Raw genomic sequence first — 14,695 nt, forward strand, 5'->3', positions numbered from 1 at the left:
TACTACCCTCTGCTTTCTGCAAACAAGTCATTTCTGTATCAACACAACCATGTTTAGTGTTTCTAAAAGAGTTTCTCATGGGGGACCTTGTCAAAAGTCTTACTGAAAACCATTTAGACCTCATCTACCCACCCTACCTTAATTCATTTATTTTGCTATCACCTCAAAAACTTAATTAGGCTTGTGAGGCATGACCTAACTCTCCACAAAGCCGTGCTGTCTATCCCTGAGAAGACTAATTTTCTCTAAATGCTCGTAAATCCTGTCCCGAAGAACCCTCTCCAAGACTTTGCCCACCACTGACATGAGACTCACTGATTTATAATTCCTAGGATTTTCCCTATTACTTTTTTAAAATAAAGGGACCACATTTGCCATTCTCCAACCCTCCGGTACCCCTATGATCATTACCAAACCCCCAGAAATCTCTTCCATCGCTACCTGTAGTAACCTGGGGTATGTCTCTTCGGGTCCTGGGAATTTATTGATCCGAATGTTGTGTGTGTATTTCGGATTTTTGTAGTCAAAAGGTAGAATCTAGACCAAAAAAAAAAGGTATAGTAGGCATTTTCAATCGAAATCCTCTGTCCTGATGCAGGGATTCGATCCATAATGCTTTCTGTCGACAGATGCAGCTCCTTCTCCGGGTCGTTGTGTCTTTGTACCTTCCAGCTAAGAACGGAAATAGAATATGATTATCTGGCCGCTGCTCATTCATTGAGAGGGTATTTCAGATCAGATACTATTTATTGTCATGTAATAAAACAGAAATGTAATATTACACAAAATTGCCTTTAGTCTCCCATTAGTGTAACGCTTTTACAGCGCCAACGATCGGGCCCAGGGTTCGAATCCCGCTCCGTTTGTAAGGAGTTTGTACATTCTCCCCATGTTTCCCCGGGGGCTCCGGTTTCCTCCCACCGTTCAAAACGTACCTTGGGTGTGGGTTAATTGGGTGTAAATTGGGCGGCACGGTCTTGGCTGTGTGTCTAAATGTATTTTTTTTAAGGTCTCAGCGATATTGGTTTCAGCCGGGTGAAGCAAACATTCACCGTCGTGAACTGCCTGAAATCTAACGAACCAAGAGAGCCCCTGGTTCCAGTAAAGGGCGGAATTCATGCATCGGCCGTATGAACAAGATTAGCCAGGGTGGAGCAGCGGCGGCTTGACGCATTTTCCAAGAGCATAGAAAAAAATCTCGAATGGTCCCACCTCGAACGATATCCCGAATATCACCTCTCACCCTGGACAGACCACACACATTTCGGGTTAACCCAGAGATTGGTTCATTCCACTTCTTTTTTACCAGGATATCTTTTCAAGACAGGAATCTCTTCTGGGGGAGAGGCGGCCAGTGCAAAAGAGACGGAATGTAGGAACCAGCGAGGGACCAGCATCCTGGCGGGCTACACTGGTGCTACACGGGTGGATTTAGAGTACATTGGCAGGGTACTGGGAATGTTGTGTGGGACAGAGGCAGGTGAGAGGTTAAATTTTGGCTTGAGGGGTGATGAGAGAAATTTTAGTGGACAGGAGAAATGCAGGGACCGAGGACGTATGGTTGTTTTTAATGCCAGAGGCCTGTCCTTAAGATCCCTTAGATAGACGCATCTGACTGAGATGTGATAGCCATGAGGGAAACACGTTTAAGAGAGGGACAGAACAGGCAGCCAGGATAGAACTGTTTCAGGAAAGACAGGGGCGACGGTAAAAGAGGAGAGGGAGGTGTGTTATTGGTTAAGGGAGATATCACAGCAATGGCCAAAAGTACCAATATAGACTGGGAAGCTAGTGAGGAATAAGAAAGGTATGATGACCTTGTTGGGATTGAACTACAGCCTCCAAATAATCAACAGAAATTAGAGATACAAATATGCCAGGAGATTGTCATAGGGGATTTTAATTTTCTAAATATACTGACTGGGAAAGTTATAATGTATAGACGGGGTGATATTCGTCAAATGTGTTCAGGAAAGTTTCCTCCAACAATATGTAGAGGCTCCCTCTTGAGAAATTAAGGGCAAGTGAATAAAATGCTCATGAGTGCTCTTTTGGGGACCAACGACCATTGTTCTAATAGGGTTAAGTTAATTATGGAGAGAGACAGATGGGATCACCAGTTAAAATTCGGAATGGGGAAAGGCCAACGTTGAAGGTATAAGAGAAGAACTAGCTTCAGTTAATTGGAACCAGGTATTTGAAGGAAGAGGAACGTTAGGAAAATTGGATGTTTTTAAAAGTGTATTGACAAGAGTCCAGGACATGTACGGTCTCGTTAGAGTGAAGGGTCAGGTATGCAAGTGCAGGGAAGCTTGAATGAGAGGGAACTTCAGGGTCTGATCGTAAGCAAGAAAAAAGGGATGGGGTGGGTATAAGCAGCTGGGATCAAGTGTATACCTGGAGGGGTTTCGGGAACCGAGGAGCAAGTTACAAATGACAGGAGATATTTCTGACAGATAACATTAATGATAATCCCAAGAGAGTTTATGTACATAAAGGGGAAAGGGGTAAACAGAGAAAACAAAGGATCCTTCAGTAATCAATGTGGAGAACTGTGTAGGGAGCCACAGGAGATGAGCAAGTACTTCTCCGGTTTTGTTTTACTGTGGAAAAGACAAGAGGATTGGTGAATGGTAGCTGCCATCGATAGTGTCTTGAGATCAGTTAGTATCACAATTGAGGAAGTCCTAAAGGTCCTGATGAGTATGAGGGTATCCTGGGCCTGATCAGATATGTCCAAGGACACTGTGGGAAGCTGGCGAGGTAATTGCAGGAGCCCTGACTTAGATTTATGAATCATTATTAAGTGCAGGTGAGGCGGTGGAAGACTGGAGGGTGGTAAATTTTGTGCCTCTATTCCAGAATGGCTGCAGAGAAAATCCTGGGAACTACAGGCCATGGAGTCTAACATCTGTAAGTTACTGGAGAGTATTCAAAGGAAGATAGTCAACAGAGTTTTGTATATGGGAGATCATGTCTCAACAATCTGATTGAGTTTTTGAAGATGCGACCAAGAAGGTTAATGAGGGCAAAGTTGTAAATGTGGTATATATGGATTTCAGCAAGACGTTTGATAAGGTTCTGCACACTATGCTGCTCTGGAAGGTTAGGTCGCCGTATGAGATAGCAGGTTGGATAATAATAAAAACATAATACTGGAGAAACTCAGCGAGATTTTTTCAAATTGGAGAAAGTGCAGACGAGATTGACGAGAACGTTACCAGGACTATAGGGGGCCTGAGCTTCAGGGAGAGGTTGAACAGGCTGGGGGTTTATTCCTTGGAGTGGAAGAGGATGAAGGATGATCTTAATCAAGAAAGAAAGAAATCGTGGGAAGGCAGAGAGTAGGGAAATCGGTAACCAGAAGACAGATTTAAGGCGGGGGGGGGGGGGGGGAATTTAACAGGAATCTGAAAAGCAACATTTGTTTTACACAGAGGGAGGTGAATGTACGGAAAGGGCTGCGGGAGGAGATGGTTGAGGCAGGTACATGGATAGGATGGGTTTACAGGGATAAGGGCCAAATACAGGCACATGGGACTAGTGTGGGTCAGTTGGGTCGAAGGGACGGTTTCTATGCTGTTTGACTATGATTGCACAATTTGCTTTTGTCGAGATAATCCAACACACTCGGCAGGGATATTTTGGGCCGAAGGGACGATTTCCAACAACATAACTATTAATCAAGGAGTACTCACTTTGTTAAAGTAACCAAACTCATTCCCAATGTTCGATTGAATTTAGGAATAACAGTTGAATTTTGCGTATCTTTCTACAGGGTCTTCATGACTCTCCACCTTTTCACGGAAGTTCCCACATTTCTCGCCTGCCCGCGCCCACCGCCCCGAACAAACCTAAAAAGTGATCATTGAAAAACCTAATCGTCCCACATCAGAGTGAAGCTACAGCAAGAACCACGCGACTGGACATTAATGAAAGGATGGACCATTGTTCACGGAACCTTCTGCGTTTCGTTGTAGAAATATATTCAGAAGCCTTAATACAGTTGCATTATGGAAACGTCAACATTCAAATTAAAATCATTTAACAGCCCATTCATCCTAATGAAGGAATGGAAATGGAACCGTCTTTTTATTCGTTCGAGATGGATCCGCTCCAACATCCCACCACAGGAACATCTGCCAAGATGCGATAAGGGGCCCAGATTGAGACCCCGTGAGCCTTCGTCACGTTGACAACGATTTGCTTGAGCAATGTGACTGAATTGTGCGTAATTTGCTCGAAATCCCTTGGGAGCCTCCTCCTGACGTGTGATGTGGGGGTGAGCGCCGTTTAAAAGAGACGGAACGGCGGAGCTGTCCAGACAAGAGCAGTGCTGGAAGCCGGGCACTTCCTCAACTTCCAGCTTGTCTCACTCCGACCCGAGATGTGGTGTGGCCGTGCCCAGTGCGCTCTCGCCTTCCTGACCATAACTCTGGCTGTGCTGAGTGTGGACTCGGCTCCCGCCGATGCCAGGTACCGCGGAATGCTGCAGAGACTGGCCGCCGCGGGAACACGGGACAAGGCGGTAAGTACCTGAAAGAATCGAGGGACGAAATCCAACGGTAGGGTGACCAGAACCATCCCAACCGGCTTGTTCATTCTTGCAGATACTGGTGCTTCAGGTTTGAAAACCGATAGGGAAAGGTTCCGTTGAACCAAGGACGAGAAAATCGCAACCCTAGAGAAGGCAGTCTTCTCTCCTTGTGTATCCACCAAGCCTCTTGAATTTCCCCCAGTCCCAGAGCCCTCGATCCAAACCTCAACCCAGCACAGTCCCCGCTCCTCTTCCGGGCGCCCTCAACCGCTTGTCACTTTCACCGAGTCAACCATTCGCTTCACTTGTCGATTCTCCCAATTGGCTCCGAAGTCACGACAGGGCGGTCCTGCTCTCGGACACATCTCGCCGCTTTCCCCGTAGCGTCGAACTTTGAAACGCATCGCCTGCTTTCCGGAAGATAGGTCACAAGCTCCGAAAAAGAACGAAAGAGCGGAGCGACCCCTCTATGGACAACCCTGGCCCCAAACGGTGTCCTTCACGGGCCGAACCCTGGCCCCAAACGGTGTCCTTCACGGGCCGAACCCTGGCCCCAAACGGTGTCCTTCACGGGCCGAACCCTGGCCCCAAACGGTGTCCTTCACGTTCTCCAGGGGAACCGACGCCAGATGGGTGGTTGAAAGACATCCTTTGTGTCAGAAGTTTTCGGACGGAATGACACAAATCGCAGCTGGAATTGAGCTGCGAAACTTTGGCTTTTGAGATCATTTGGGAGGTTGAAACCAGGGATGTGCGGGGAAGCACAAACCTCGCGAACGGGTTCTGGGGTCCGATAGTTAGTGGGATTTCCACCCCGCGATCGCGTTGCGCGTGTTCAGCGCCGGCTGTGTCCTAACGTGTATCCTTGCCCCCAGGAACTGGCAGAGTATTCTCTGGCTCAACTGCTGGCGGAGTTGGCCAACGCCGAGAACGAAGCGCTGGAAGCCGACGATGTCTCGCGAGCGGCGCAAGAGGACGAGGTGCGGATGGAGTTGGAGAGATCGGCCAATCCCAACCTGGCCCAGAGAGAGCGGAAAGCCGGCTGCAAGAACTTCTTCTGGAAAACCTTCACCTCCTGTTAACTTGCTGACTCCCGCTGCCGTGGCCTGTGATTAGCCCGTTCCTGGTCTATTCTTGGTCCACCTGGGCCACGTTCACCTGCTCGGACTGAACCAAGCAGGCGAACGCGGCAAGATCAGAACTGTATATAAATATTGTGATGGATTGGTGACAGAAATCTTGTCCCAGACCAGTCTGGCTTGTGACTATGTGGAGTGGCACCGATCCTGCCCCTCAAAGAGGCATTATTTTTAATTTATATGTTGCAATAAAAATTCTGATTGAAAATGGAATGATTGTTGGTAATCTGTTGTGTGAAATGTCAACGCCATCCAAGCATCGAAGGCGACCAGTTTTTCCCCCTCCTAACTCAAGTTTGTTGTAAGGTTCCCATACGAAACTTCGACGATTTTTCTCTGTGGATGCAGCCCAGCTCGCTGAGCTCCTCCAGCAGGTTGGGTTTTGAACCTTGAAACATTTTTTTGCTTGTCGTTTCAGAGTCTCTGGACCCAGAGAGTATGCCCACACCCACCAATGTATACCCGCCCTGGTATATAGTCCTGCGCCCACAGGGTAACCCCACACGGACTGACTGTACCACCCCTGTGCCTGCAGTGTCCCCGCACACCCGCTGACTGTACCACCCCTGTTCCCACAGTGTACCCCCACACCCTCTGATTATACCACCCCTGAACCCACAGTGTAACCCCACACCCACTGATTATACCAGTCCTGTTCCCACTGCTAGGACACCCTGAACAGTTGCACCGTTGCCAGGAGTGGGTGTTACCGGTTCTCAGGATTTGTGCCATTAATCAACTAATCCAGTCACATGTGTGTGAGAAGGCTTGCGAGAATTCCTTGTGGACCAAGGGGATTGTTAATAGTTCTCTGATTGTAAATAAAAGGGTTAGATCTTTGGATTTGGAAAACAGTGGAGGCTGTCATTCCTCTCTGGGTCTAATGAGGTGGAAGCTTGTATTCCACACATTGGGCACATAGCACAAACATTAGGCACATTTACAACACTTTGGCTACGAGGTGACAATGCACCAGCTGCAGGCTGTCCTCAAGCAGCAGCAGAGAAAATCTGAAGAAATACAAGTGAGGCTAATTGACCAGCTGCCAGTGTAAATGCTGGTTGAGACTCTCGCCACTGTAGAAGGTGAGCCTGAAGTTAAATCAAATTCGGCAGATATTTTAATAAGTTCTTTCACTGAGTTCCATTTGACCCAGAGTCAAGCACATTTGAAACTTGGTTTAAAAAGTATGAAGACTTATTTGCAGTCGACTTTGCCAAGTTCAATGATGTGTGAAAAATTAGGCTGTTGTGGAAGTTAGGCACTCAAGAACATGAGCGCTACACAAACTTCATTCTGCCAAAACTTCCTTGTGAGCTCAGCTTCAGGGAAACACTTAGCATGTTGGCAGAGCTATTCGTTGAGCAAACATCACTGTTTAACATTCGGTATCAGTGCCTCAGAATGACTAAGAAAGATACAGAAGATTTTGTGACATACACAGGGATGGTGAATCGACAGTGCGAGCGTTTTAAGCTCCCTACACTGACTGAAGGCCAGTTTAAGTGTTTAGTCTTTGTAGCTGGAATGCAGTCGCACTAAGATTCTGACCTCAGGACGTGTTTGTTAGTGAAGATTTAGCAGGGGTCAAATAGGAGTCTCAAAGTTTAACAGGCAAATACCAACACTTAATTAATCTGAAACATGACAGCAAAATGGTGGCAGCGGCAACATCGATCCTCAAGCAGTTGTGTCCAGACAGTCAAGTCCCGCTAGACAAAACAAAAGTGTGATCTGCCAGCCAAACCACCCAGCGTCTGTTGGAACGGCAATGAGTGGAACTACTGCCTGTACAGACATCAGGGCTGCAGTAAATGCAAGCGCCTGGGGCATAATTATATGGTGAGCTCTCCACTGGCCATCGTGTCAGAGGTGCACCAAAGAAGAGGTACAAGGACTGCCTAAAGAAATCTCTTGGTGCCTGCCACATTGACCACCGCCAGTGGGCTGATATCGTCTCAAATCGTGCATCTTGGCGCCTCACAGTTCGGCGGGCAGCAACCTCCATTGAAGAAGACCGCAGAGCCCACCTCACTGACAAAAGACAAAGGAGGAAAAACCCAACACCCAACCCACCAATTTTCCCTTGCAACGCTGCAACCTTGCCTGCCTGTCCCGCATCGGACTTGTCAGCCACAAACTAGCCTGCAGCTGACGTGGACTTTTTACCCCCTCCATAAATCTTCGACCGCGAAGCCAAGTCAAAGAAGGGGCATAAAGCAGAATGCAGTAGAGCTGGAAGACGGAAAACACCCTCAAAAGTGAAACCCATCACAGTGACTTTCAAGGTGGCTAAGGCCAACTGCAGGAAATATATGAAAGTGCTCATTAATGCCATTCCAGTGAGGTTTCAAATTGAGACAGGGTCTGACATTATCCAAATATCAAAGAAAACCTGGAAACAGATTGGTCAGCCAGAAGTGACTCCAACTGAAAACATGCTTCTGGGGGGGATTCTGGACTTGTTCGGTTCAGTTGACTGTTCCGCTTAAACAGCGCAGAAGAAAATGGAATGTGTTATCTGGTAAAAATATCCTAACCTCAATCTCATGGGTCTCAACTGGATCGAAAGGTTGAATCTTCTGGAATGGCCACTCAGCAATATTTGCCATGAGTTACAAATGGCACATATCCCACAAGCAGCAAATACCTCACAAAAATTGCTGGTACAGTTAAAGCAACGCCATGCAATGGTATTTTCTGAAGGCCTTGGACGGTGTACTAAAACAAAAGCAAAACTGTCTTCTGCCAAGCGTGAAATGATTTTCAAGCCAAAATGACCTTTCTCATATGTGGCACTGCAAGAAGTGGAGCAAAAATTGGAATGGCTGCAACATGAGGAATAATTGAACAGGTCAACTACTCACCATGGGCTGCACCTATCATGGTGGTGAAGTAACCAATTTCTCAACTAGTCTGAATGCAGCATTGGACACCCATCAATCCCACTGCCACTGTCCAGTCTGATGATCTCTTCACTAAACTGAATGGTGGCAAATGCAATGCAAAGATTGACTTATCAAAAGCTTATCTACAGGTGGAGACTGATGATGAATCTAAGGAATCGTTTAACATCAACAGGCACCATCGACTGTTCTGATACACCATGTCTACCATTTGGAGTGAAGACTGCTCCAGCTATCTTTCAACAGATCATAGACACAATGGAAAAAACTGTTTTGGGGCTTGTAGGGTACCTAGGTGATATCCTGGTCATGGGAACACACGCTCAAGAATTGTTTGATCATCTTGATTGCATTTTGTCCCACATCAAAGATTACAATTTTCGAATGCATCCAAAAAAAGTAGATTTTTCATGAAATCAGTGAAATATCTGGGTTTCCTCATTGATGAACATGGATGGCAGCTAGATCCACATTACCCTGATGCTATTGGGCGCACGCCTGCACCCACTGATGTGACCAAGCTATGTTCATTCCTGGGTCTTATCAGGCACTACAGTTCATTCCTGCTGGAGATAAACTCAGCGATCCACTCAACAAGCTCCTTACAATGGAAATGGACATCATAATCCAGTCACGTGTGTGTGAGGCCTTGCGAGAGTTCCCTCAGGACCAAGGGCATTGTAAGTACTATAAATAGTTCTCTAATTGTAAATAAAAGGGTTTGTTCTTTGGATTTGGAAAACACTGGAAGCTGTCGTTCCTCTCTGGGTCTAACAAGGTGGAAGTTTGTATTCCACACAATGGGCACATAGCACAAATATTAGGCACATTTACAACACCCACACACACTGATTATACCAGTGCAGTGCCCACAGTGTACCCCCACACCCATTGACTGTACCATCCCTGTGTCCACAGTGTACCTCCACACCCATTGACTGTACCACCCCTGTGTCCACAGTGTTCCCCCACACCCATTGACTGTACCACCCCTGTGCCCACAGTGTACCCCCACACCCATTGACTGTACCACCCCTGTGTCCACAGTGTACTCCCACACCCATTGACTGTTCCACCCCTGTGTCCACAGTGTACTCCCACACAACACACAACACTGGATATTTCAGTGTGATTCCCATGGTGTACACCCCCACATCCACTTTAACTGTGGGGCATGCTCAGTGTTCTCCTGTGCATACTGTTTAACTATGTGGGACATTTTGGTTGGTATTGGTAAGTTGGGCCAAAAGGCTTGTGTCCATGCTGTAGGACTGTCATTTGAAGTGATTTGGTTGAAAATGTAGACAAATAAAAGTACTAGAGAAACCCAGCAGATCGTGCATCATCTATTGGAAGTATCTATTTTGGGTCTGATCCCTTCATCAAGTTATAAGCAAAAAGCAGGATTTGCACATTAATAAAATACAAAGGTGTTGGGAATGGGGTTGGAGTGGGGCGGGCAGTCAAGTGTCTGAGTAAAAGGATGTGGGGAAGGAGGCTTTTTGCTTTATTCTTGAAGGGCTCAGGCCAAAAATGTTGGTTATCGTTTACTCCTTATGGATGCTGTGTGACCTGCTGAGTTTCTCCAGAACTTTTATATATTGTATCTGCAGACTTTCCTGTTTAATTGAAAATGTACATAGTTGAAGGAGTAAGATTACAGATGAGCATAGAGAGCTACCAAAGGATACAGAAGGATATAGATCAAGTACACTTGGGGGGTGGGGGGGGGGGAGAGAGGAGAAGGAATAGCAGATGGAGGTTGCTCTGGACAAGTGAGGTTCAGTGAAGAGTCTAATAATTGTAGAAAAGAAACTCTCCCTGAATTCAGTGGCACGTGATTCCATACTCATGAATTTTGTCTAATGGGAAGAGGGTGAGGAGAGAGTGTGGCCAGGGTGGAATGAATCTTTAAGTATGCAACACATGATGTGCCCCTCACAAAGCTACGTTGGCTATCCCCCTAATCTCACCATGATTTTCTAAATGTGTATTTAGAGGGTGGGAAGGGCTTTGGGTGCTGAAGGCCTCCTGATCATGTCGGAGGTTTGGATCTGGGCTTCGGTTGTCAGTGGATCAAACAGGAGTCTGTGCGACTGCTGAGGCTTTGGAACACTGGTGGAAAATCCACTGACACTCAATGACTTTGAGGGAACTCTTTGCTTTTCTTTCTCTGACTGTAAGGCAATTTCTGCTGATAGCGAATCTTTGTCTGGCTTATGGTAGACTAAATGCAATTTTGTGTAATATTACATTTGTTTTATTACATGACAATAAATGAATCTTGAATCTTCTCTTCTCCATATTCTCAGTCTTCATAAAGGCTTTGGCCCAAAATATCAGCCACTCTTTTTCTCTCACTGATGCTGCTCAACGTTCTGAGTTTCTCCAGTTGATTATATTTAGCTTACATTGTGCTATGTATGAGATGTCTAACTGGTCTGCTCATAAAACAACTTCTATCACTGCATCTTGGTACATATGCTTCTAATTCATTCCTCTTAGCCTCTGTCTAATAGTATTGCAATTTTCCCTGCCCTGATTTTGTATTTTCCCTTCTTCATAACTATCTACAAACTAAAGGAATTATGATCACCATCCTCAAAATGATCTCCTTCTGAAAATTCGATCACCTGGCTTGGCTCATCTCCCAGGACAAGGTCTGGTTTGGTTCCTCCTCCAGTTGGACTATCCACGTAGTAGCCTGGAGGGTACTGAACAAATTCTGCCGTATCTCAGCCTCTGGCACTGAGGAAGTCCTGGTCAATATTGGTAAAGACTCCCATGACAACAATCCTGTTGCTTTTACATCTTTCCATAATTTGCCTACATATCTATTTATCTTTTGGTGGCTACTGGAAGCCCAATCGTATAACCCCACCAGAATGATTTCCCCTTTCTTATTTCTGAGATCTCCCTTCAATACCTCGGTGGATGAGCATTCCATTACATCATCTCTGTGTGCAGTAATGACACTCTCCTTGATTAGTAGTGCAACCCCTCACCTCTTTTACCCACCTTTGGATCTTGTCTAAACGATCAAAGCCTCAGAGCATTGAGTTACCTGTTCTATCCCTTGCAGCCAAGTCTGTTATGGCCACAACATCCTAATTCCAACTAGTGGAACAGGAACTTTGCCTTACTCACGATGCTCCACTTCACCCCATTGTTTCATCAACCCGTCTGTCTTTCCTTTCAGACCTACTTGCCATGACTGTTACTTCCCCTCAACCCCTTCAATTGCTGCCCTTCTGCTCTGGTTCCCACCTCCTGGCCATTTTGCATTATGCTTTCCTGAGCAGCACTTTTGGGCAGGACTCTGTGTGTTTACTTCACTGACTACTCAAGGAGTGCCCTCCCAGATGTTGAATGAAGATGTCCTCTACTCTAATGCAGCAGCTTCTCATTATTGCTATGAAAGTCAGTCGGGCTTAGGACTCAGAATCAGGCATGGACATGGAAACATGACTTGCTGACTGGGCTCACCATGGGCTAATTGCATACTCCTTCTGCAGTCTGACCCCATGCTCACTTCGCATCTTCATACTCCTCACTGAACCTGGCATGGTCCTTAACTTGTTGGTATGACTGGAGCTGTGGTAGAATGCATACATGCTCCACAGCATCTCAAGGAAGCCCAGTTCAGAATGGATGGAAACTAGACACATGCTGGAGGAACTCCACAGGTCATGTAGCATTCATGGAAAGCAATGGTCATTTGACATCCTACACAGATGCTGTACGACCTGCGGAGCTCCTCCAGCACTTTTGTGAACTGTACTGATTCGAACCATAGAGCACAGAAATAGGTCATTGGGCCCATCTCGTCCATGCAAATCTCTTAATTCTGCCAACATCTGCATATCCTTGTTGACCTCAAAGTGGATGTATGCAACGTAGCAGTGTTGTTGCCAAGTGACCCTATGGATGGTGACCATGGAATACAGAGTGATCTACTGGTCCAGAGGAAGGCAGATTCGTGACACGACACTTTAAATATAAAATGTTTCAGGGAATCATGAGGCCCTAAATGGTATATGACTGAAAACCCCTTTCTTCTTTTCTTCGAGGATAACTTCAGCACATTTTATTATAAATGCTAATCAATGGTGTAAGATTTCAATTGTTTGAAGAATATCAAGGAGCATTACTTTTGTCATATCTGATCTCATTAATTCCAAGGAGACAGAGTGCGGCTGAAGCTGTGAAATCAGCCTCTGATCTCCTCCTTCATCTGTGACCAGCAAGTATCAGCAACATTCAGTGTGCACCCAGCTCCTGGGGCTCCCATTGTTCATCAGTCATCACTCTGCTTTGAAGACAAATATTCTTTGCAGCTATTAAATAATGGTTGCATTAAAAATAAGCCTGATCCCAACACCAGTTGGAGCAGTTTTCTCAACACAAAGAAATATTTATGTTTTCCCTAGACATCTAGGTATAAATCCAATATGATGATCAATTTATTTCAGAAAGTACAGAATTTCATTTCAATAGTGCTGGGAACCAGTCACATTTCCAAAGATCCAAGGTGTGTGACTGTAAGTTAGTGCATGTGGCAGATCCAGGAAATAAATAAAAATAAATAGTAAACCAAGCAGCAGGATGAACCCGGTCAGTTAATGTTTGCAAAACTGATGGGAGGGATTATGGACAAATGTAATGAGGAATGTCACACCTCATTGTTAACTGAAAATATAACTGTAATATAATTGGAAATATTACCAGGATGCATGGATTAGGATAAGTTGCTTTCAGGCAAGGATGTGCAAGGTCAGTGGAAGTCCTTCAAAAGTGCAATTTTGAGAGTGCAGACTTTGTATGTTCCCATCAGGATCAAAGGCAAGGTTCGCAGGCAGAGGGAACCTTGGTTTTCGAGGGATATTGGCAGGGTTTGCGCCAGAACAAGTGTTAGAGGAGGGCATTGAGGTAACTGGGTGGGGCACAATCCGACAGTCAAAAACTCATTCAGCAGTGGGGGGGGGGGGGTTGCTGGCAGAGGCCTACCTGACTGGGTGGGGCACAGTCCATCAGTCATAAACTTGTCAGCTGGGGAGAGGTGGGCGGTTTGCTGATGGTGACCTACCTGCCAAGCAGACATAGCATCCAAAAGTGTTACTTTTATTGCATGGCAAGTTCTAGCGTGCATCAAGCAGGATGCTAATGTCGTTTGACACACACTAGTGAAACAGGGGTGGGTCTGACAGTGAGTGATGGCCACGAGCATATGGGGAACAGCACCTCACAAGGGGGTCCATGCCTGCGAATGCACCCCCCCCCCTTGGCGCCAACCATGGATATTGGGGATCTGATCAGAAGAAATGAAAGGTGTATAGCAGGTACAGACAATATGGAGTAAATGAGGTACTTGAGGAGTATAACAAATGCAAGAAAAACCTCAAGAAAGAAATCAGGAAGGTAAAAGAAGACACGAGGTTGCTTTGGCAGAGAATGTGAAGGAAAATCCTAAGGGTTTCTACAGGTATATTAAAAGCAAAAGGATAATAAGGGACAAAATTAGTCCCTTTGAAGATCAGAGTGGCCGGCTTTGTATGGAGCGAAAAGAGACTGGAGAAGTCTTAAATTTTTTTTTCATCAGTGTTCACTCAGGAAAAGTGCACAGAGTTGTGGGAAGTACGAAAACAAGCAGTGAGGTCATGGAACCTGTACAGATTAAAGAGGAGGAAGTGGTTGCTATCTTAAAACAAATAAGGGTGGATAAATCCTCAGGGCCTGACAAGATATACCCTCAGACCTTGAGGGAGGCTGGTGTAGAAATTGCAGGGGTCTGGCAGAAATATTTAAAATGCCCTTAACCACGTTAACCACCAGAGGATTGGAAGATAGCTCACATTGTTTTGTTGTTTAAAAAAAGCTCTGAAGGTAACCCTGGAAATTATAGGCTGGTGGGCCTGAAGTCTGTAGTAGGTAAATTATTGGAAGATGTTCTAAGAGCCATTTCTTTCCATATACAATAATTTGGATAGTCTTGGACTGATTAGGGACAGTCAATATGGCTTTGTGCATGGTAGGTCTTGTTTAACCAATCTTATAGAGTTTTTTGAGGAGTATACCAGAAGAGTTGATGAAGGAAAAAGCTGTGGATATTGTCT

The 14,695-nt window shown here is 45.7% G+C and overlaps 1 protein-coding gene across 1 annotated transcript; it reads left to right on the top strand.

The window, feature by feature from the left end:
- The first annotated feature begins 3,778 nt into the window (after window positions 1-3,778).
- Window positions 3,779-5,856, top strand: sst1.1 (somatostatin 1, tandem duplicate 1). Its single transcript, XM_069897904.1, has 2 exons — window positions 3,779-4,528; window positions 5,413-5,856. The coding sequence occupies exons 1-2, from the start codon at window positions 4,388-4,390 to the stop codon at window positions 5,617-5,619; spliced, it is 348 nt and encodes a 115-aa protein (XP_069754005.1). The 5' UTR covers window positions 3,779-4,387; the 3' UTR covers window positions 5,620-5,856.
- Window positions 5,857-14,695: the final 8,839 nt, after the last annotated feature.

Source organism: Narcine bancroftii, chromosome 9 (assembly GCF_036971445.1).
Source record: "Narcine bancroftii isolate sNarBan1 chromosome 9, sNarBan1.hap1, whole genome shotgun sequence".
NCBI classification, from domain to species: domain Eukaryota; kingdom Metazoa; phylum Chordata; class Chondrichthyes; order Torpediniformes; family Narcinidae; genus Narcine; species Narcine bancroftii.